Genomic DNA, 24,229 nt, shown 5'->3' on the forward strand with positions numbered 1-24,229 from the left:
AATGTTCTCCCTATTTATCAACAGTTGGTGGTCTGTTTAGGAAATGCTATTTTAATTCATAGAATAATTTGGATTGAAATTACTGTCTTTAATTGATAAATTGAGAGGTGATCATAGGTTGCCATGTTGAGTTCGTTAATTGCTTTTATGTACGTGTTTACACTTTTTTTACTGAGGTGAAAATGTATACAAAAATTATTTCACACTTTTTCTGAACACAATTTTTATATGTTTCAAAGAGTTTTTTAAATACACTTCTTTCAAACCAATGTCACAGCTTTGTTAAATAACAGGTTGTGTACTATTTAATTCACATTTATTTGCATTCAGAAAATATGATGGTCATACATTAGTGTATATATTGTATAAAAATAGACACTACACAAAAATACTTATTTATGCTATTGCTACCGACATTTTAATACAAATGAAAATGTAGTAAAGTATAGTAAATTGTTCTATTTACAGAAAACAGAATCTGGTCAAATTGTTTACCGGCAAAAATAGCTCCACTGTAACTATTGCCTCAATATACACATTGAACACAAGTGATTCAGGTCAATATCTGTTTGGGTCTTCACGTTTACATATTTTCAATATTCAAATTCTGCTGTAAGAATAAAATTCATAAAAATCTTCAAAAGTGCTCAAAAATATGTGTGCAACACAATGGTTTTTAGCAATGCTCCAAGCTAAGGAAAGTTTTCTTATAAGCATGGAGGTATAAGCCTGTTAGAACAAATACAATCAAGACCACTTAATTGAATGAAAGTTTAAAAAATATCCAACCCTCCCAAGTCATTCATGTAAAAGTTTTATGATGTTGTTGTGAGTGAGGGACCAGGGAACATCTGTTACCCTGTTTACGCCCCAAAGTGGACAACTGTCAGTGGGGCCTCTTGGTCGGTGGTACTGCTACATGTCCAGGTGGTGGTGTACCATGGATTTAGATTGACAGGCAGACTGAAGCATGAGATTGCTGCATTTTCCCATTGGCACCAGATTGACAGCCATGTTGGGCTGCTGCTGCATTATGGGTAAATATGTAGGAGGAAATGGAAGGCCAGCAGACAGTAGCCCAAGTGCATTATGCATCGATTGTTGGTAGAGTTCTCCTGTAATGAATGGAACAACAGCAGAGGAGTGTAGTCTGGGGTGGGGCTGAACATGAATAGAGTCCGTTGAAGATGAAATTGTGGGTTTGACTTTGTCGTCTCTGATTGAGGTTTGAGATTGTGAATTGGAGTCTTCCTCCTTCATTTCTTCTTTTCTTATCTTAGGCCTACTAGAACAACGATGCACAAGACTTTCCTCTTTGAGAACAGGAGCGAAACGCTGACCTTTTCGAAACTTGGCACGGCGGTTTTTAAACCAGACCTGAAGAAACATGTTTTTTCAATTTCAAATATTTAAGGGGTCTTGATACTATATTCAAAAGTAAGGTTAATTTTTATGAGTGGTCTAATGCGTGGACAGGTCGTCTCACCTGGATTCTGGCCTCTGGGAGGTTGATGCAGACTGCCAGCCTCTCTCTCATACCTACATCTGGATACTGCGTTTGCTGAAAGGCCTTTTCGAGCGCTTGTAACTGCGACACACTGAAGGCTGTGCGGCTGCGGCGCTGCTTTTGCTGGTTCCCATAACGCGCCTCAAGAATGAGCTCTAAATGTGTAGGATAACTTTATTATCATTGATATTAAACAATTGTATATTTATCAACTAAATATTGTTTATTTTAAAAGAATAAGTCACGGTATCTATTATTCGTATACATGTTGGTCACCCACCTGCCAAGCGCTCCGCTACTGTGAAAGTTTGCAAGGGTGACGAAGCGCTCGCCGTATGAACCTGATACTGCCGCGCCATCTGCTGGTGGTGAGCGTCATAAAATAACGAGTTCACGTGTGGCAACGGAAAGGCCCCTTGGCTGCTTCTTGGTCCACAGAAGTACGCAGAATCCATTTTACTTGCTGTGAGAATACAATTTTATGTAAAAACCTGAATTTAGTACAGATGTTTAGATTATAGTTCATAAATATGCATTAACAAAAGGCAAAACGAAAAATAAATAGCTACACTTACGATTTCCAAAATGATCCAAATGGTACCCAGCAATATGAGTTAAAGTACGTGTAACCCAAGAGTGCACAGCAACTTTATTCTCATACGATGCTAAAAGGCTAGAAAATCCGAAAAAAATAGATGAACTAGCATTTAAATTTTCGTCAGACAGACCGTGCGCTCCATATGCGTATTTCAAGCATCGGTTTAGTTTCTCCCCAGCTCCGTTTCCACTATTTAAGAGGCATTAACTTCAGCTTCCTTCAACCATTAGCCAATAGAAAGAAAGGTATTAGCCTGGATTAACTGGGATGAGGGAGAGAAAGGGGGGTCTTGGGGCTCAAGTTTTTGAAACTATTGAACTTGGAAGATTTAGGCAAAGCATCTCCCATCAATGAGCGGGCATTGCGCTCCCCCCCCCCCCGTTTAAAACAATTAAAACAATGTGCTCCGCTAATCTCTGGGGTTGGGCAGATTAAAATAACAGCCTTTGATTGTCTGTTGTTCACTTGCTTCTTTCTCCACCGTTTTCCAGCTTTTGGTAGTATTAACTCCAAGGGTGGGTGTTTGTCTGCCTGGTTTGTTTTGCTAACTGGACCCATATTTTGCCCAGAAAATGTCAGTTTGAGAATGCACCCTGGAAGTGGCCTGTTAGGGTAATTTCTCAGGGCCGATAAAGAGAATTTTAGTCATTAGCATATAAAATAACAAAACACTGTTCTCAAGACACAGAGGACGAACAAAGCAATTTGCATCAGGGTGAAGGCATCTATTTGTTTATGTACCTACATTAACGATATTTCCATTCAAATCTCACAGACGGTTATAAGCGCAAAAAACCTACATTTTTTTCACCAAAAAGTCAGTGCTTGTCCTATCAGCCATGTCTCGAGACACTCGCACACTAAGATCAGCCAGCAGTTTAGCTCCATCTGAAACCTTAGTCACCTCAGATCAGATCATCCTCAGTTAAACTGCAGCCGAGCGGCTGGGAGCGGCTCAAGAGGTTCAGAGATGTAAATTCCACTAAGTCCCGACACTGTGCAGCTCAGGGCCAGCAAGGCGAAGCATGTGGAGGGCTAGATTATGTTTCCCACGAGTATCAGCACTGTTGCACACTCCTGGGTGTGTGTGTGTGTGTGTGTGTGTGTGTGTCTCCGAGAGGACATGGGCACTGTGGAGCAGGCCTACTGGCATAAAAGTGGCATACACATACAGAAAAAATACTTTTAACTCATTCACATAAACATTCTGCTCACATTTCCACCATGGTTGGTTTGTCTGTAAATGTAAAATTACATGACTCAAAAAGAGTCTATTCTCTAAGACTCTAAGAGCATTATTCATGTAAATATTTGTTGGTAGTGGATTGACTGCTGTGAAATTTATTTAACCTTGAGATTTATCATTCTTATCGCTCCTTTTTGTTTCTTTTTTCATTCAGACTCCCTGTCAAATGACAACACGTTTTTACATCAATACTTTACACTTTTCACACCTGACTGACCTACCAAACAAATCTTGGAATTGTGAGGAGCTTTTTCTCCCGTATCCGAGGTTCTTTGCGACGTTCTTGCCTGTCAAGCTGTATTAGTGTCCGCTCAAAATAAGTCATTTAGAGGAACCTCAGCTGAGCAGCCTCTGAACCCCATTAAAAGCTCGGAGCTCAGAGCCCAGAAGCCTTTGTCTCCTCTGCCTGCGGGATTAGTGGAGATTTGCTTCTAAGAAAAAAAGCAGTTATTTCATGGCACTTTCATGATGAAACCTGGCCAAAGCTGTGTTGGCTGGAAGGATTAGAGCCACACAAAGGCGCTGGTTGTGTGTGACCCCCCTCCCTGAAAACCACCGCCCGGTGCTATGCCCTCTCCAAACTCTAAATACACACCATCCCATACCTCATCAACCCGCCTCGATCTGTAATGAGAGCTGCGTTTTCATCATCAGCCTAAAATTGCTCTTCGGCTTTACCCCGACCTGCTCACCAGCGGATCTGGAATTTTCTCATCTCCCCTCAACATTCAGATGTTTATTTACGTTGTTGTAATTGGATGCAAACTACTAATTTGTCTTAGCACAGAGCTGTGGGCAAGCTTAGAGCTTTGAAGGTTTAGGTCCAGCCTGTAGAGTTTAAGGGGTTTAGGGGATATTATGTGCAAGTGGATCCATTTACAGATTAGTGCTATTGAAATACAGTCTAGACTAGACCAGATTTTTACAGAGTTTAAGGTTAAACTCATAAAATTGCTTACTCCTAACTCAGGCGAGTGAGAAAAATGCTAAACAAACAGTAGGCATAGATAAACCAAGAGAAAGATCTATATACATTTTAAATTTATGTCAAAAAGCATTTTATTCTCAAGTCTGATGCATAAATAGAGGTGTTTAACAAAAGACACATGTTGTTGATGACAAAAATTTAATTCAAGGGTTTCTTTGTAATCAATAATATCAAGTAGGAAAATCATCCCAGGCATCACATTATGAAAAAAGTGTACCGAGCTAAAGACGGCTTCTTCAAAGAAGCTAAATAAAAGAAATCAGTTTTTATTTATTTCATTTTATTTATTGTATTGTATTTTTTCTTCTACAGTATTATATCATGCCAATATTATAATTTTTTAATTGTTTCGAGGACTTTACTATTATTCAAAAATGTGGAGAATAATAGGAATAAAACCTAGATGTTATGTCCAAACTTCTGGCTGTACTGTAAAAATAATTAATTTCACTACATTATATTTTAGTAACACTTAAGATATTATTTATGAAAGATAAAGGTGAAACCAGTATAGATTCCACTCTATAGACACTAAAAAAAGGAATTTTGCTACTTCTCCAAGTTACTTAATTTAAACACGTTAAATCAACACAAGTTTTGGAAAATTTGGCCACAACATGATTTTTTCATGTTCACTTATGTAACTTAATCCATTCATGTTGGCACTACATGAATGCTTTGTGTTGTGTTCACATATAATTGTTACAACTGGGCAGAGGATACATTTTCCCAGAATGCTTTGCATAAGACTGCATTGTCAGACATGTGCTGCGTCCCAATTCGCATACTATCCGTCCTAAATAGTATTCGAAAATTGAATTAGTATGTCCCCATAGTATGCTGAAATGAGTATTCTCAAAGTACCCGGATGGTCTACTGTTGTTGTTAAACAAACATAAATTGGACAACTTGAACATAGATAAATTATTCTGAGTAAACATAACTTCATTATGTGCAACCGATGTACATAATGTTTTCATGTTAATCCAACAGATTTTTTTCCAGTGCACTTTGGAAAACAAAAGCAACGCTGGTCCGTCAGAACTTTCTGTTTCAGTTTTTTAACAAAAAACAAACATTTGCACAAAATACAACCAGCAGAACATTTACAACTGAATCAAAATGTAAAACAAATATCTTAAGATTTAATTATATATGTAAGATTTAAAAATAAAAGAATAAAAAATGTGTTTACATCTTACGAAGTGGCGTGCAGAAACAAGCAGTCGGAATCAATCAATTTTGAGTTTGTGGAAACGTTTGCGCTCTTTTGTAGAGCAGAATCCCCTTTCCGAAAAGAACCTACCCTTTTTTTTATCTCTACCGACTTTCTAAAGCTGCCACTAACTGAAAGCATTTTAATATGCTTTGGATTGGTTAAAAACTACAGGGGGGCCCTATAAGAGGACTGAAGGGGTTTATTTAGCCTTTCACAGGTTTTGTTTACAGGTCCTGTTTAACAGATGTTGGTGTGAGGAGCAGAATGCTCTCCCTTTCATTAATTACCTATCAATAGGGGAAATTTGTATTGACAAGCACCTGTCAAGAGGAGAGCTTTGTAGTTGTCAGTTATCTTAGAGAGCCGCTTAACCAAGAGGCCCCTCGGACACTTGCTGGATCGATCCCAGAGAAGCACAAATGGCTCTCCGGGCAGCTCTGTGTGGACAGGAGTGTGCGAGGGGGGCCGTTGGAGAAGCGGATGGGGCTAAACACTTCTTCATAAGGGGAAATCGATGTGGCCGGCTTGGCCTCTGACCCCACGCAGCGAGGGTCCGGGAGCTTGAGGTCAGTGGCACGGGTTTGAGCTTCAGTAACAGGCACCCAGAGATATTGTTAAAAGAGCTCAGAACACAAAAACCTATTGAGCTCAGAGACAAAAAAGGAAGAAAAACTGAACACACTGTAGGAAAGAAACGTGCAGTAGATTTTTATTTTAGATAACGGACTGATCCTCACTAAAAACCTGCAGAAGAAAAGTATTTGGACATTTAAGATACAAAGACCAGCGAAACTTTTTTAAAAGCAGAAATTATTAGCAAACAAATGATACACAACAGGCACTACTAAACCGTTATAAGAGCACACTAAAATAAATGTTAGATGCCTAAAGGCATAGTTCACCAAAAATCGTCTATATGAATCCTCATGTTGTTCAAAACTATGACTCGATCTTCATAGGAACACAAAAGAAGATACTTTGACAAATTTCTCAAAGAAAGTCAATGGGGTCCAATGTTGTTTGGTTACCAACATTCTTCAAAATCGTACAGGTTTGGTATGACATGACGGAGAGTAAATATTTTTTGGATGAACTGCCCCTTTTAAGCTGCTCACAATTTTCATGTTGTTATATATTATAAATATGTGACACTATTTTAAATACTTTACAACTTCAAAACACTGTATTTGTGCGATTAACCAAAAAGGACTGACAGCCGTCTTCAAAAAAACACAGACTTCCAACTAGGCTCCACTTGTCCACGACTGACAGACCTGTCCCCAGTGACCTCCAGCAGTCAAAGGTGATCAGAGGAGAGACTGATCGAACTTGATAATGAAAGACTTTAAGCTGTATCGCTGCACATGCCCAAAGCTTTAAATCACTCAATAAACACAGCGAGAATCGCCCCCACCTCACGGCCACCCGGACATGTGCGAGATATTGATCCTGCCATACTTTTTAATACCTGGGGTCTCTATAAATGAGAAGACTGCAACATGAGATGCTTGGGGCCCGGGTAAACACATGAGCCTGGGGTTAGATGAATACAATAGACCTTCCCTCTGTCCCTTCACAGCCCTTTTGTGTCATTTTGTTGTCCAAGAAAACAGCTGCTGAAGAGAAGGTCCTTAGTCAGGCACCTGCTTGAAAGGGTCTCGTATATAGACATACAAAATAACTCGAGTGAGTGGGGCGAAATGGAACAGTTGGAAAGATAAAAGATTACAGAATCCATGCCTGACATCCATTTGGAAGTGCACTTGGACACATGGGCATTAGGTAATGAAACACTGTGAAACATCAGACGAACTGCATTGAACATCCATGACACATAAAATACAGATGAACACTAAGATGGGTTTAAACCATTTTCAAGAGTTTATTTACAGATTTTAATAGAAAATAAAACTAAACGGCTACAAAAAGTTTTCATACAGCCTATTTACAGCTTATTGTAATGATGTCAGTACATAATATAACAAAACATTGTACAACCATCTTGATTTGATCTGACAAAACATTTTTTGTTATAAGCAGCAGTTTTTTGGAAGCGATACATTGCTTTTTTCTAATGCTAGAAAAAACATTGTGACATTTAGTGCCAGTTTACAAAACATTGTATTGTTTAGCTGAAGTGAACAACAATCTATGAACAACAAAATGAATTGAACTAAACAAAAATTTTGTTTATTTTTTTTCTAATTGTCCTGTTGGTTCATGGAAATTGTGAACAATCCATAACAAACGTGTAAACAAACTGTCCCAAAATATCAAGTACTACATGTAGTACAAATAATAATAATACTGTATAAAGTCTGATTTACAAGGCATCATGAAAATGTTAAAGAATAATCATTTTTAAATAACTTAAAGCTAGACAGATACGGGTTTTGCAGTGTGTTGATTGCCATGTTATTACTATAGGAAGTGACATTGCATCAGTGCTCAAAAAAGGATTTCAAGTATAATCGTGGATTTGAAATCTCAGATTCGATAACAAATTGCCGTAGAGTGCAACACATTCATTCACACATTATAAGGACACCTGCAGCCACATAACAAAAGTTCATTCACTGATGATTCGGAGGAAGAGTCGCTGATCAGATGGAATACTGACGGGATGAAGGGGACATTTATCAAAAATATAAAATACTTTTTTAACTTAACAAAAACGTCAGTAAGCCCCGCCCCAAACAATCTTTTCAACAAGAATATGGCACTGATGACCACAGTCAGGTTTTTTTAGGATCATAGAAGCCAGGATTGCTTGTTGCACAGATTATTTTGATAGGAAACTCCACAGGTCTCCTCCCCGTTGACTCTGTCTCTCTTTCAAACCACAGCGTTTTCTCTTCCACAGTTCATTGCGACGCCAGTACCGCTCATAGAGGAGAGCTTACTACCTTTTCCTCAATGTCAGTCTTGTCAACAAAAAATAATTCCAGGTCATAGCTTGGGAGAGAGCAGGGGTTAAAGGTCATCTCTTCACCTTTGCATCTTCTTTGAGCTTCCATATCATGAGCTCCATGCAGGCCCGGGCATCTTCACTAGAGTCATGCCCCCCCACTGCCAACAAGAGTCACATACATATATACATTGTCTGTTATTTAAAGCCTCTTCTATTTTGCATGATATCATAAAATGTTACATTGCTAAGCTTTGATCAACAAACCAAAGAATTTGAGCAGTTTCAATATATATATATATATATATATTTTTTTTAGACGCGTGTATATACAGTATAATTTTCTTGGAAATGAAATCAATATTTTAACTTTAGAACAACAAATACTACTATAAATGAATGTGTCACGTATTCATAAATTAAAGTAAATACAATTTTAAAATTTCTTTTTATGATTGTAAATATAAATGAGAAAATTGTTTTCTATTCATTTTGGTTTTTAACAGATTCCTATATATATAAAAATATATTACATTCTGTCGATAAAGGAATCTGTTAAAAACTGTCCCAGTAGTTTTACCCAAAAATGAATAGAAAACAATTTTCTCATTTATATTTACAATCATAAAAAGACATTTTAAAATTGTATTTACTTTAATTTATGAATACGTGACACATTCATTTATAGTAGTATTTGTTGTTCTAAAGTTAAAATATTGATTTCATTTCCAAGAAAATTATTGTATAGATTAGAATAAGAAAAGAGTAAACAGTAACACAGGCATGAGATAGACAGTTGCATTACAGCAATAAACTTAATAATTTAGGAGAAAATGTGCGTAATTCTCACGACCATAAAATAAAAATGTAAAAAAATCTCCTCTCTGAGCAAACTCAGTTTTATAATTCGTTTCTTTTGATTTTAAAGTTGCATTTGATATTCTACATCTTTTGGATAGATTACTAAGAGTAACATGCTCACCGCTATCCTGTATGATGCGTTTAAGGTGGTCGGCCATAAGGTTGCGCAGTGCACGTTTGTAAGGCAAACCCAGACGATGAGGAAACACGATGGCTGTGTCAACAACCGTGCTGTGAATGAGCTAATAAACAGAGAACATACAGGCACAAGATCAGAACAACAGAATAAGAACAGTCTGCACCATTATGTTATCAAATATACATTAAAAGACAATGAAACCATTCCAAAACCCTTCAAACTGCCCACCGTTTGTATCTACTCCCAATACATATGTAAAAATATCCTACAAGCCAGCATGATTTGGCTGCATATTGTTTGGCAGCTTCCTGACTGACCTTAAGGGCGAAGAGATCACTCTCAAGACTGTGACCAATCAGAATGGACTCAGCACTAAACATGCTCAGTAACACAGCCTGAACATCTCTCAATGTGATGGTGGTGTTCTCCAGATCCTCTTGCGTCACACCCGAGAACCTGGACACGTTCACATAACAGGAGCAGATTTAAAAGAACGGCTTACACAAATATTAAAATTCTATCACTGAAATGTTGCGATGATTCCAGTTCTTACCGTGTGTTGTAATCCACCACTTTGCTAACTGGCTTGACGAACGTGTCGTACACGACCTTGAGGTCAGAGTTAATGACAGTCACCCGGGTCAACTCCAAGCCTTGCCTTGTGTAGCACTATAGGACAAGTATCCAGATGCAAGGTTGCGTCAAATACATCAAGTTTAGAGCTGTTTGTAATATGTACTGTAAATGTTTTAAACATGACTAACTTTATTCATCCACAGTTGCATTTTAGCTAAACAATGTGTGAGCATATTAGAATGACTGTTCTCTTACCATCTCGCAGTCCAAAGCGTAGATGCCTCCATTTCCGTCAACAGTTAACTGTTTGCTAAACGTCTTCACAAAACCATCTAAAGACTCTTTGCGGCCATCTTGTACGTGTTGCTGAAAGAAAATAAAACGAATAAAATTAAGTATTCCGATCTTTCCGTGCCATTATGTACATGTGACACTTACTTTTCCCACTTCACATCCAGGAGAACCAACAGCCCCAGAACAACAGTTATAAAGCGTCTCCCAACCTCCAGGAACTAAACAACACACACATATGCATGCAAGATGTGATGCAAACGTAAAATCTTTTGTTTGAATTAAACAGCTGTGCTGTTATTGTGAATCTCACGTTTTCACATGCACATATACGCACCTCTGTTTCTGCGCAGTCTTCCCCAGTGATGACTGCACTCCTCTTTACGCACACAGTTGCCGTTTGCGTTTATCTTGTACTCAGCGCCACATCGATAACAAACTTTGGAAAACGCTGAGAAATCAAAACCAATATGAAAATGTATAGAAAGATATTCCTTCATGCAATTCAGTTCTGTCACATATCATATATACTGTACAAGCAGAACCACAAAAACATCTGAGATTTAAATGAAATTTAAACCTGGAATTAACAAGAAGTTTTAGGACTTCAAAGAAATGGGTAAACTAAAACATCAATTTACGTTCATTATGAAATTACAAAAATGGCTAAAACAGAAGGACCTTCACATGTGGACACATTACTTTTTGACCCCACTTTAAATTGGCTGAAGTAACAATAATATTTGAGCATACTGCCACCTAGTGGTTTGTCTGTTTGTTAAAGGAGTCATATTGCACGGCTAAAACGAATATTATTGTTTGTTTTAGATGTAACGCAATGTGTATACACCATTTAAAGTTTAAAAAACGTTGTATTTTCCACATACCGTGCATGTTTGTATCTCCTCTTTGCCCCGCCTCTCTGAAACGCGCTGATTTTTTACAAAGCTCATCGCTCTGAAAAACGAGGTGTGCTATGATTGGCCAGTTCACCAGTGCATAGTGATTGGTCAAATACTGCAAGCATTTCACGGAAATGTAACGTCTCTTACCATATTTGGAACATCAGGTTCCAAAGCAATTGTACTGACAGACGATACAATGAGATTTACAATTACGCCCACCTTAACTACGTGTAGATTTGGGTGGTCTTAGTCAAATCATGTTACGAAGTTACGTAGATTCGCCGGGGTGTGGTTACACGAGGCGTTTCAGGTAAGTCTGGTTGAGCATTCGCTTTTAGATAGAATGCATCTTTTGTTCCCACACTTTCATTTGTGCAATTTTACGCGTCTAATACATGCATGGGCAACTTATAACACACCAAAAACACAGAAAAACACGTACTTCCGCCATATGACCCCTTTAAGTAATGTTATGTGAACTACTGACAGCGTACAGACATTGAAAAAAACGTACGATCATTGTTCTTCTTTTCCGGAAGGTTATGCACGACAGCGTGACCTGAGATCTCAGGATGTGGTTGTGGGTAGCCATGTTCCTGTAACTGTTCCTCTGTCATAATGTACTTTTTCAATTTTTTGTAAAGAATGGCACCTGAAACCCAAAATGATGAACAATCACATATATACACATAAATATCCTTTGAAATTAACCCAATTATATCAGCCAGGTTTCATGATTTCTGTCATACCTTTAAGATTGACGTCCTGTTGTTTGCCGGAGCGATTGATGGTGTAGCTGGTTGTGGCAGCGAGCCGTCCACCGAGCACTTCTTCATGAGACTGAGCTTTTCTGTTTATTGATAATGGTGGAGTCTCTGAAAAAAGTATGGATTTAAATAAATGCCATAAGTAAATATCATATTTTGTGCTCCACAGAATGAAATGAGGGGGAGTAAATAATGCAAGAATTTTCATTTTTTCTCTTTACCAAATCTCTATAACAGATTGCTTTTAAAAAGGATCTTAAAGGGGTAGTACGCCTTTATTTTCCAACGAAAGTGTTTAAATAAAAAAATCTGTTTTTACAATGTAAACCTTAAAAGCGCAAAAGAAAATGATCTGTGTGTGTGTGAGACGCACTGGTGGCAGGAGAGACAGGTGTACTCCTGCTGCGGAGCTTCTTCAATGTGTTCACAGCAACATTCAGGTAAATGTTTTTACTGCTGCTCCTGTCATACACCACCTTCTCCTCATCCAAAGCCTAAGATCAAACAAGACACGAATGAATTCAACTTCCATTAATAGTGTGTGCGAATGAAACAGAAACTAAACAATTATCCAACATCACTAAAACATTAGAGGGAAAGTTGGATGACATACTGTCTGAAAAGCTTCCTGTTCAGAACAACAGAACTTCACACACTCGTCTATAAAAATGTTGAGGTAACGTTGGCGGATGTTAGTGGGCACCTTGGCCCCAAATTCAGCAGGAATGACAGGACGCTTCATTGCAGAGCTCTGCGGAAACAGACAATAGAATGAGAACATGCGAAAAGAATGAATACTTTTATATGAATACGGCTTCACCTTTAAGGTGGGGGTGTGAGCCACTCTCTTCTCCACTGTGGTCGAGGTTGTTTTAGACAAGATGCCAGCTGATGTTTGAGCTTTGACAGATAGCTGATCTGTCGACAACCTGGTGGGCGACAACACCCGACTGCTAGCATCAGCCAATCCTAAAAAACAAGCAAATACTGATAAGATAAATTGGATAAAGAAATGAGGCATCAAAGCAGCCTTTGCCTTTCTTCTTGTCATGAAAGAGCATACGTTTCATATTTAGATTCATATCCCAATTTTAGATTTTATACATTCAAAATTCTGTCTTCATTTACTCACCCTCAGATTGTACCAAACATGCAGAAATGTCTTTGTTCTGCTAAACACAAAGGAAGATATTTGGAAGAATTTCAGTAACCGAGCAAATCTCGTCCCCCGTTTACTGCCATAGAGGGAAAATAAATACTATAGGAGTCAATGGGGGACGATATCTGCTCGGTTACTGACATTCTTCCATTTCCATCTTCCTTTGTGTTTAGCAGAACAAAGAAATGTATAAAGGTTTGGAACAACCTGAGGGTGAGTAAATGATGACAGAATCTTCATTTTTGGGTGAACTATCCCGTTAATATCATAACATTTATTTAAATTTAGTGTGCATATGCAAACTCTCATACCAGTAGCCCTCATAGCAGGCTTTGGGGAGGACAGGGAGGCATTTGGCCGGTGTGCCACTCGTCGTTTCTCTCCAGACATCCCCAGTACTGGATTGCTAGAAGCAGAAGAGCTTTTAAAAGCGGCGGCCAGCTGTGCCGCCTGCTGCTGTGCCTTCTGCATCCGTTGGTAACACATCTCCTGCGCAGTGAACCTCCGCTGTGGCATCGGTGAAGCGCTCAGTGACGTCTCTGACTAAATGAAGAGAATCCATGATTGAACAATTTGTTAACCCCGATTTCTTCCTTTCTGTCCGGTTTAGATTTTTCATTTTTATTTGGACAATCAAAAGAAATCACACAGAATCTGTGCCTACGACAACAAGAGGAGAAAACAGGCCCATCTACATTCCAACACTTACTTTTCCTTGAGCTTTAAAATGTGACACCCTCTTCTTCTGACCAGGAAAGAGAGTAGTTAAAGTGCTTTCTGTCTCATCATTCTCCTCTAGCTCCTCCTTTGGAGGCTAAAATGAACATGAAACCGTCAGGTGCACCAAAAACATGTTCAACTGAAACTGTCAGACGTGCCAAAATAAGATCAGAAAAACCACCAGCGTAAACATTTGCATAACATCATAAATTGCAAAATGTGCAATACTGTAAATTTGAAGTTAAAGAACTGTTTCGCGTGCAAAGCATCAGGTGTGCTGGTTATACAATTTATCAGTATAGAAGTCAATACAATTAAAACTGAGGCAAACAGATGTTGTACCTGCTTGGCTTGTCTCCCTTTATCTTCCGTCTTCACCTCTTTAGATTCATTAAATATCCGCAGACACTCTTCCATCGGGTCAGAGTCGTACTCCATCTCCGCCTGCAGGCTGGAGTAGTCCAATGCATCATCATCGCCCCCATCATAATCATCTTCAGAATCATCCTCCGTCGATGATGCAACTTCAGAGGCTTTCCTTTTATTATTCACGAGGCTTCCCACTTTAAAAGCGGAAGCCAACTTCCTTACTATCCTCTCGTCGTCCTCTTCAGCGCTCTCAGCACCAAACAGGTCTGCGTGACTCAAGCTCCCCTGTTTAGTTTCTACTGTCACTTTTTGACCCGAGCTGCTCTTTTTAATTTTCTCTTTACTGCTGCTGCTGACGCTACTGCTGCTTTTCTTCGTGTTCTTCTCTCTGCCGCTGGTCTCATGTCTTCCGTTCTTCAGGTCTTTAAACTTGGACGATTCCTTGTCTGTTTTCACTGGTTTGTCCATTTTGCCCTTTTTGGTGTCGGTACTCCCTCTGTCTTTATCCTTGTGTTCACTTTTTAGCTTGGTCAACTTCTTGTTTTTCTCTTTGCTGTTCTTTACATCCACGGCTTCTTTTCGGAGCTTCTCTGAAGACCTGACTTTAGATTTAGTGCTCCCCTCCACGTGTTTATTTTGGACTTTTTTCACACTCTCCTTATTTACACTCTTCAATGTTTTGTCTCCACTGGAACTTTCTCGTTTTTCTTTTTGACCGCTGCTCTTCTTCCCCAAGTCTTTCTCATCCTTTTTTTTTGTTTTTTCGGATATATAACTTTTCGACTGACTGATTTTTCCTGGCATCTTTTTCTCTACCGGCTTTATGTTCACATTCAGGGACTCAAAGTCATCATATTCGCTTGGCGAAAAAACATCTTTATGCTTTCTTTGTTGTCCCAGTGCACCTGATGCTCTTTCTTGTTTTAAGGCTGTGTTGATCCCCTTGCGCTGCAGACGGCTCAGGGACGTCGGACGATACTCTGTCCCTGAACTCTCCTCGTCGGATTCTGAGAAACTAGCGGTGTATTTCGAGACGTTAAGTGACGATGACTTCGGTTTCTTTGCTGTTGGAACGTATTCCTTGTTCTCTTCCTGATTTGCAGCCGGATACAATCTCTTTCGTGCCTCTCTATTTGAACACAAAGTCTTCTGTTCTTTAACACGCAGCTTGGCAGAGTAGTTTGACAGAGGGTCGTACTCCATGTCCGTGGAGGGTTTGGAACCATCAAGCGTGTATTTGCTTTTGACAGGTAAGGAGCCGGATTTAGCCACTGGGGTTGGCAGGACATGAGATGAGGGTGGATGCAATGTCTTTTTAACACTCCTTTTTGAGACAACAGTTGGCACGTACTCCATTGCATTGCCAACGTTCCTACTGTTCTCAGAGTCCAGGGTGTATTTGCTGGAGCGTGGGGTCGGGTTGTATTCACTAGCTTGGCCCATTTGGTACCTCCCAGGATCGTAGCCCTGATGGGATGATGCAGCAGCAGGCCTTTGTCTCTTACATGAGCTGGTGGTGGGCTCATATTCCTGAACTTCAATCTGAGACAGCTTCTTCTTGTCCTTCTCCATCTCACTGCGAACAGCCTCAATAGCCTTATTGACCAACTCAAGCTCCATGGTACCCAGATCCCCATCCGGGCCCGACGACAGGCTTGATGGTGGCTCTCCATTATAATGCTCTCCTGGTCTTACAACCTCGGGACTGAATGGATCATAACCTTGATCTGTGAAAACAAAATACTGTAAATAGATATTTAATTCAATAACATTTCATACAAAACATCTAAACGAGGAGCTTCCATTTATATATAATATTAACTATTCATTTTTAAATTAAACAATGCCTAATTACTTCACATTTTCGTGATCAAATGGCATTACACTGATTTTTTACAAAGATAAATAGTATAAGGTTGGTTTAGCAGTCATTTATAAACACTGCTTACAGGAAATGTACATGGTGTGCATATATCATAATAAATATAGTGTATAAACGCATGTTTTTCAGCTGTCCCATACACAATGTTCATCATCGGTCATACACGCTGGATTGCCTGACACAAAACAGACTTATACACGTTAAAAAGGCTTTTCTGTATTTAAATACATATGACACTCGGAAACCTTATTATGAAGAAAAGCATGACAACAAAACAAATGTCGATTTACCGGTAGGATTACCTGAAGGCGCTTTAGTCTTTCCGATGTCATATATCCCAGAGGAGGCTCGTCTTTGTTTGCCGTGTCTGAAGTGACAGTAGGGTCTAGCGCACCCATCCGCACCGGTTTTTCCTTTATTAGTCTCACAATAAAACGGGCAGTCGATCCCACGGAAGAATCCCGTATATCTCAACATTGCTATTCATAACCACTGTCACCCTGTCTGTCTGGTGTGATTCTTTGACTACATGCGTGGTTCTTTGCATATCCGTATGTTGCCACTTTCTTTCCGACGACAACAACAGACTTCCTACGACGCCATATTTTATGGGCGACAACATGAGCGCAAGGACCCCGGAACGTCGCGCTCTTTACGTAACACAGTTGACTGAAGTGCTCGCCTGTTTGGATAGTTGCATTTCGTTTTTGATTTCGTTTGTTAATTAAAGCGGTGTAAAAGATCATGTAAACACATACAACGTTGATTTGGGATTGTACACTTTTATTATAAAACTTTTGCTATACTTTTTTTATAAACAATAACGTGGTAACGCTTGAGCTCACAAGTCACCGCTTTATTCCACAAGCTTGGTGGTGTGGTTGCATGTATTATAATGAAATCGTATGCGTTTGTGGTGGAGTATTGTGATGGTTGTATTAAGTCCAATAGAGAGGCTGTAGTTTATTAAATAAGAGTCTGCACATTGAATAGTTTATAATAAATGATGCCACACAAAAGTACTTTATTTCAAACATAGAAAAATACTAGTTTCCTTTCAATATCCGTGGAGCTTCTCGTGTCCGAAACCAGAGCTGGAAAGAAAGAAAAACCCCACATGGCATCATCACATAAGGGTAGCAAGACTACAACGATCAAGAGTGCCTGCTATTCACCTTAATTCGGCTATTCACCATATTTGGCCAAATTATTCTGACCTATTAATGTCAAATATTTAAAGTCAAATACATGTTGATGCCGTACAATAATAAACCCATTAACACCTGTCAGGAATGTCCCAGTCATCATTCATCAATTTACGTAACGTTACCTGCAGTCCACTAATCTAACGATATCTTACGTAACATATTCCAAAAAGTGAAAAACTAAAAAAGCCTGTAACGTTACATAAGAATTTACCCAAGTGACTGCGGTAATGATCCGTTTTTGTGAGAGAAAGTATACTCAAGATAAAAGTAAACTTACGACTGGCCTGCCATTTCAGTCACACTTACCTCGTTCCAAGAGTTCTAAACGCTGTCGCACCCTTTTGATGTCCCTTTTATAAAGGTGCATACACCTGAAAGCCATTAATCAAACTGTTAACGAGAAGAGGTAGGGCTGGGAATCGATTCCAAAAAGAATCGATTCCAAGGCGTTGAGAATTGAGAGTCGATTCCGATTCCATTAAATGAATCGACTCCTCTTTAAGAGCCTTCATAAGCACAAGCCCCGCCCCTTAGCCGATGTTGACCGATGACATCAGCTAAGGGGCGGGGCTTGTTAACTAGGTACATTAGTTTACCCCAGACACTGTTTTCCCATTGTATTAACTAATGTACCTAGTTAATAAGTTGATATTATTAAATAGGTACATTCGTTTCTTGTCTAAAACAGTACAGACTTCAGAAAAAACTGATGGATGAAGTCCAGAGCTGTGGAATGACAAAATATTCTGCATCCATAAAAGCAAAAGCTTTGTTTGCACACAAAATGCAGATATAATAACATGTGTGTACACATTTAACAAATCATATAAGTATGTTTGCTTTTCAGACGGACTGTAAACGAACCGTCTACTCTCTACCGATGAGCTCAGTATGTGCGTGAAGAGAATTACACATATATATAAAGCACAGTCTCACCACATATTTACTTGGACGTCTGTTTAAAGCTGTTAAAGCTGGACTGAACTTTTTCAACATCTGTTTGCACCACTTGCATTTAACAGTAATATTAATATGCACAGTATTCTTACATATTTTAATACAAATTTACTGATTATCGATCTGTCTACATAGCCCTCAAGTATTTTTTGTGTACAATGCTGAATAACTTTAAAAATAGTTCATAGTAATTTGACCTGTGCTTTATTTTGAAAACAGCTTGTAAATTAAAAACTGAGAAAGATTATTAATGATGTTATTAATGATACATGGAATTGCATGACAACATGTTTGGTTAAAGAGTACATTCCTCGAGATCATAAAAAATACATTTCATGAAGTGTTTAATTTTGCCGTGTTTGAATGTAAGCAATCTGCCAAGTTGTAAATCCGAAGGTGAACGAATAACAAAGTTATTAGCTTATAAAAAAGGTAATCGACTCTGAATCACACGAACAAGTCATGACCTGTCCGAATCTTTAACCACAATGTATCTACGTCACTAGAAATAATCCCCGCCTAGGACTGACTGCGAAAACTTAACTCTCTCCTCCCCAAACACTGTACTAGCTCGTTCGTGACGTGTGCATCATGTCTAAGAGAAGCTGTGTTCTATGTAGTGAAACTAAGTCAGTCTTATTTTCACTACCAAAGGAAGAACTTCTGAGGAAAAAATGGTTACTATTTATTTTTCAAACGACACCAAAGGAGTATAAACCGAACATTTTACTTTGCGCGCGTCATTTTACCGAAGATTGCTTCATCAATCTTGGCGCCTTTACTGCAGGATACATTAAACGTCTTTCCTTAAAATATGTTGCAATACCAACTTTATTTGGACCTGTAAGCTCCACCGAATCACAACCTGTAAGTGTGACTCTTTATTTTTGTCTTTACTTAAAATTAAATTTGTGTGACGTTATCTCATGTCTGTGTTTAGCTAACGTTACCGTTATTTTTGGGGTTGTTACTGTTTGTTTACCTAACGTTAGCTATAAACTCGTTGCGGTAATGTAAGTGTTCAACCATATTAACTCACAAAGTCTTTATTTCAAGAACTGCGTGGTGTACTATAGTTATAATAACATCTGAAGATACGAACACCGTACACTGTATGCCGTGATAACTAACTGTTACAAGAGAAGTGTCTAAAACAGTCCTTTTTCTTACTGGCATCTGTATAAGGATTAAAGAATGATTCGTCAGACTCGGGCTCGACTGGTAAGGTAAAATCGACGCCATCTCTCTCTATACACTGTTAATATCCAACCACCTGCAAACCGTAATACAGCAGTAATGATAGGCGGTCCATTTGCGACACATGCTGAACGCGTTTGACCAATCACAGCAGACTAGACCATCTGACCAATCACAGCAGACTACACTATCTGACCAATCAGATCAGACTACGCTGGCGGAAAGGCGGAGATTACACAGATGAATCGCGGAACGAATCATTTGAGAGTCAGTCAAGAAGTAAGGTAATAAAAACTGCTTATTATTACGAAATAATAGTATTTTTACATCATGTATGTACATAAACTTGTTGTCGGACACTCCATAAACCAAAATAAGCCCTTAAAAATATTGAGGAATGTACTCTTTAAGGTTTTATATACAATTAATACATGTAAAAAGTGACAGATTAGAAAATTTTATTGCTTAAAAAATGTGTAAATTTGTTTAATAACAAATAAAAATCTGTAGTAAACATGGAATTGAGCAGCAAGCGAAAGCAGCAGCTAGGAATCGATTCTTGAAATAAATCCTTTCGATTCCCAAACCAGGATTTGGAATCGGAATCGACTCCAAACAATTCAGAAACCCAGAATCAAACAGCCCTATGAAGAGGTGTGTGCGACTATGCGGCGCTGCGCAGACTGATAGGACATTCAAGTACCGCGAGAGTAGACCGCTTTTGACTCGCTTTCGCAGTAGTTTGATATTATAAATCGATCGGTCTGCGCAGCGCTGCATTGAGTCGAACCATTTAAAATGCCACGAATGTAATATAAGGCTTGTTTGAGATGCACCTTGCTTCGCCTGAAAAGAAGTCGATAAGCGCCTACAGTAAGGAGAGGAGTGAAAACAGCGCAGGCAAGGCGGACACTTCCCAAATCGCGCTGTCGAGTCGACTGGAAACGTCAGCAATGGAATAGTTCGCTTTTTATCGCATTTTTCTTGGGCCAAGAAAGTTTAAAAGTGAGAAATGTTCTAAAACTTATATTAGACAAACTCTCAGCCATGTCAAGTCTGTAAGAAAGAATTTAGATATTTTCTTTGACAAACGAATGCTTAAACATTAGAACCTCCTATAAGTTTCCAGTTTATCACAAAAATAAAAGAAATTCATTTAAAAATTGTGTGTGATACATTATTTATCCTTCTGGAGAGTTCCTATATTATGTAAATTCTGTAACTCATTTCCAGAAAACAGACATATTTTCTTTCAAAGCATATTTTTCTTTCATTCCTGGACAAATTAATAAAATGTGTTAGAATTTAACATGTCGTTTATAAAAATTAAATATGGAAACTGTGAAAAAGGAGGTCAAACTTTTTTAAATAATATGAATAACTTCTGTTTGCTAAGAATTTTATTCCCAAATGTAATGTTTTATTTAATAATTATTTGGGACAATAAAAATGCTGTCAAAAGCAAATAATAAAAAGCTGGAATTCTGTTAGACTCGATAATATAAATTATATTTCTTGTTTTGAATTTATTAATATGGATGGATTGAAAAAATCCTTCTTTTTTGTCTTCTTTGTTGTTTGGTTTGTTGTATTATCTTTTATGATTTTTTCTTGTCTTAGCCCATCTTAAAATGTATGTTTTTGAATGTAAACTGCATACCATCTTGTTTTGTAATGTTTTTGTTATGCTTTAATAATAAACAATAAAAAGCGCTTTTATCGCAGATGAAATCGATGCAATTGAATTGCCACTGCTTTTACATGAAAGTGGTTATGAGGACAATATATTTCACATAGGTGTGTTTTTGCCACATATAAATCACAAAAACTACTGCAGTTAATGGACGTATTAATGGAACACATAAGAAAAAAGATATCAGCTGACATTCTTTTTTTTATTCTTTGATTAGAACATAACAATACATCATTGTCATCAATTTACCATCATAAAACAGTAAATAAAATAAATACAAGCCAGGGTCTTTCAGTCCAGTGCTATGTCCTTAAATAAATCCATTGTCCTTATATGCTTTAGAATTTGTAGTGTTCAATAGATTCGAAGTACATTTTCATTTAAATTTTTCATTTCAAAATCAATGGTTTGCTTTTAATCTTTTTCACATTTGTAAAACATGGCATTTGATCAAATCAAGAACATCGCACCAAAATGTCATTGTATAACTGCAATTCCAAAACAAATGTACTGATGTTTCCATGTTTCTCAAAACAAAAAGAGCAGTTTGTATCAATATAATTTTTTTGTCTTTTGAGAGAACACTTGTCTGGATAAAACCTATGAATCAATTTGAAGGTAATCTCTTTCACTTTGTTTGTCATTAAATATTTGTGTGATAAAGTCCAAACTTTTTTCCAGGGGATATCATTTACAATTCCATTCCAGTAAGAAATTACATACGGCAAAGAAACCAAGTCTTGCTGAAATAAACTTCTGATTCTCTTATTTTTTTATTTGTTAGAAGAAAAGCACTGTTTACCTACAAATGTTTTACATAGGTCCAAAGAGTGACAAGATAACGATGTAAAAGAAAAACCTTTAAAAAGCATAAGAACTCCTTTTGGAATTGCATCAGCCACAAACTCCTTAGGGGTTACAGGAATTCCATGCTTAGCTAAGAATTCAGAATAATTACATATTGAACTATTGTGATTAAAAAGTTGAAATACAAAAATAATACCATTTCTAAACCAGCTATAAAAAAAAGATCAGCTGACATTCTCGCCCAATGAGCATTGAAGCTGTGTCGTCAGCAAGTCGTTTCTCATCGTGCTTTTATCAACGCAGTCGGGGGAGAAGCAACTGTCGGTACACGATCCGGGATGCCTGCACGATCCGTCCGCGCATGCGCATAATGACGTAGTAGATAATTCTGTTTAGCGACGACACTGCACGATCTGTTCCACGCTTTTCACTTCTGTGTGCACACTATGCGTTGAAATACTCTGTAACGTTTCCCCAGACTTGTTTGTAGTTCTTTCTTCATGTAAATGCAGATAGTCTAGGCGGAAATGCATATTATGTTACTTATTGTGTTCTGTAAACACCATTGAAGGGATTATTCCTCATTTAGATTATATAGATAGATATATTAGCCTATATATAGACCCATACTAATACAAAATGAGTCGATTTAAAGTTAACTAATATTAGCAGCTTTTAATAAAAACCGTTTTTGACAATACTACTGACCTCAGATCGAAACACAGCAAGTTAAGTAGGCCTAATGCCATGCAGCAATGAATCGCAAAGGGGAGTATGGAGGAAACTGAAGGTTTGCAGTGACAGACTCTCAAGACTCAGACTTTATTCCACATGTAACCAAAATCGTGTATGTTCATGTAACATCTCCTTTATTATTTTGGATTGGCAACCACGTAAACACATCGTAATGTATAGCGTAAGCTACATTTTAAAACATCAAAATAGACCCGCCATGAACTGTTAAATGAAAAACACAATGTAGCCTACAAAAAATATGCCGCCAGTTGTGCCGTCTGGCCATCAAGTGTTTCATCGCATGCTTGATACCAATAGTGTAGGGAAACCGTGACGTTGTTAACTACGTCATTATGCGCATGCGCATAACGGATCGTGCAGGCATCCCGGATCGTGTACCGACAGCTGTCGGATCGTGTACCGACAGCAACTGCGCTCGCTAGCGGATCTCGGCCAGACCGCCTCGCCGTCGCGAGAGTTTTTTGGCACACGTCAGCATGACATCAGAGTAAGGCGGACGTAACTCGGACACATTTCTAACCAGCATGCATCTTGCACTGATCACCAGTGATCGATTCTGCGCAAAATTTGGCCATCTCAAACAAGCCTTTTGGCAAATTGCACTTTTCTAAACGTTTGCACGTTTCTTAAATTACACATTACTAATTCTTTAATGGTTTTATTATAAAATTAGACGGCATGTGGCCGCCCAAATAAAGAGCACGTCCCTGTTCATCATGGAGTAAACAAACACTAGAGGGAGACATTAGATCGTATAAAGGGGCTACGAATTGTATCTTTATAACGTGCAAAACCCCAGACACTGTTTCCCATTTGAATAATGTTAAATAATAACTATATAAACGTGTTTTTCTACTTAAAGCACACTTTCTATATTTTATATATATTTTTTAATACGTTTATATGTATATAGGCATAGGATGCCACCTTCATATATAACAAAATAATATGGTAAAACTGCATTGGGCCAGCACACAAACCCTCATTTTATTCAGCCTCATATTTGTGAGAACACAGTAACGTTGGTGTGATCCAAGCAGTTTGTTGACTCACTTTCCTCCGCATGTTCAGCCCACACTTTTAGATTGCTCTGCTGCTCTGTGGTTTCCATAGCAGCCGGGGGCTGACTGGCTTTTACAGTGTGTTTGTATCAGATGCTGTTTAAGCAAAAACCGGCCTTGGCAAGTTCATGTGAAATATCAGCACACTTGGCTCTAATGATGTTTACTTAGTAAGGCGATACACCATGTGACTCATGCTCAGGTGACAGAGACAGGCATGATTGGGTCAATAGGATTGCTACTTCAAGGGAATCTTATAAGAGAGTCTAGGAGATTGAGCCTGGCTGCATCAATACTTGCAGTATCAGCATATGATACAAGCATCATGAGTCTGTGAACAAGCAGTGGTGGATCGATAAAATTCAACTTTTGCTGAGACCATGAACCACTGTGAAAGGATAACAAAAGACAGGAC

At 38.3% G+C, this 24,229-nt stretch overlaps 2 protein-coding genes across 4 annotated transcripts; both read right to left on the reverse strand.

Moving 5' to 3' along the window:
- Positions 1–370: 370 nt before the first annotated feature.
- zgc:101100 (uncharacterized protein LOC445169 homolog) lies at positions 371–2,159 on the reverse strand. Its single transcript, XM_057357540.1, has 4 exons — positions 2,083–2,159; positions 1,788–1,970; positions 1,487–1,662; positions 371–1,377 (listed from the first exon to the last, which is right to left on the reverse strand). Exons 2-4 carry the CDS (start codon positions 1,960–1,962, stop codon positions 916–918), a joined length of 813 nt encoding a protein of 270 aa, XP_057213523.1. The 5' UTR covers positions 1,963–1,970; positions 2,083–2,159; the 3' UTR covers positions 371–915.
- A 5,257-nt stretch (positions 2,160–7,416) lies between these two features.
- On the reverse strand, positions 7,417–17,795 carry rexo1 (REX1, RNA exonuclease 1 homolog). Of its 3 annotated transcripts, none has more exons than XM_057357417.1 (17): positions 17,650–17,795; positions 16,426–17,229; positions 14,227–15,980; positions 13,874–13,978; positions 13,476–13,707; positions 12,826–12,974; positions 12,619–12,756; positions 12,379–12,499; positions 11,988–12,113; positions 11,753–11,890; positions 10,671–10,784; positions 10,481–10,554; positions 10,298–10,408; positions 10,020–10,135; positions 9,784–9,922; positions 9,449–9,569; positions 7,417–8,627 (listed from the first exon to the last, which is right to left on the reverse strand). In XM_057357417.1, the coding sequence occupies exons 2-17, from the start codon at positions 16,610–16,612 to the stop codon at positions 8,539–8,541; spliced, it is 3,714 nt and encodes a 1,237-aa protein (XP_057213400.1). In that variant the 5' UTR covers positions 16,613–17,229; positions 17,650–17,795; the 3' UTR covers positions 7,417–8,538. The 3 variants fall into 3 exon arrangements, with proteins under 3 accessions (XP_057213400.1, XP_057213403.1, XP_057213402.1); XM_057357420.1 differs by having other exon boundaries at positions 14,227–15,996; XM_057357419.1 differs by having other exon boundaries at positions 16,438–17,229; positions 17,650–17,794.
- Positions 17,796–24,229: the final 6,434 nt, after the last annotated feature.

The sequence above is a fragment of the Triplophysa rosa genome, linkage group LG17 (genome assembly GCF_024868665.1).
Source record: "Triplophysa rosa linkage group LG17, Trosa_1v2, whole genome shotgun sequence".
NCBI classification, from domain to species: Eukaryota; Metazoa; Chordata; class Actinopteri; order Cypriniformes; family Nemacheilidae; genus Triplophysa; species Triplophysa rosa.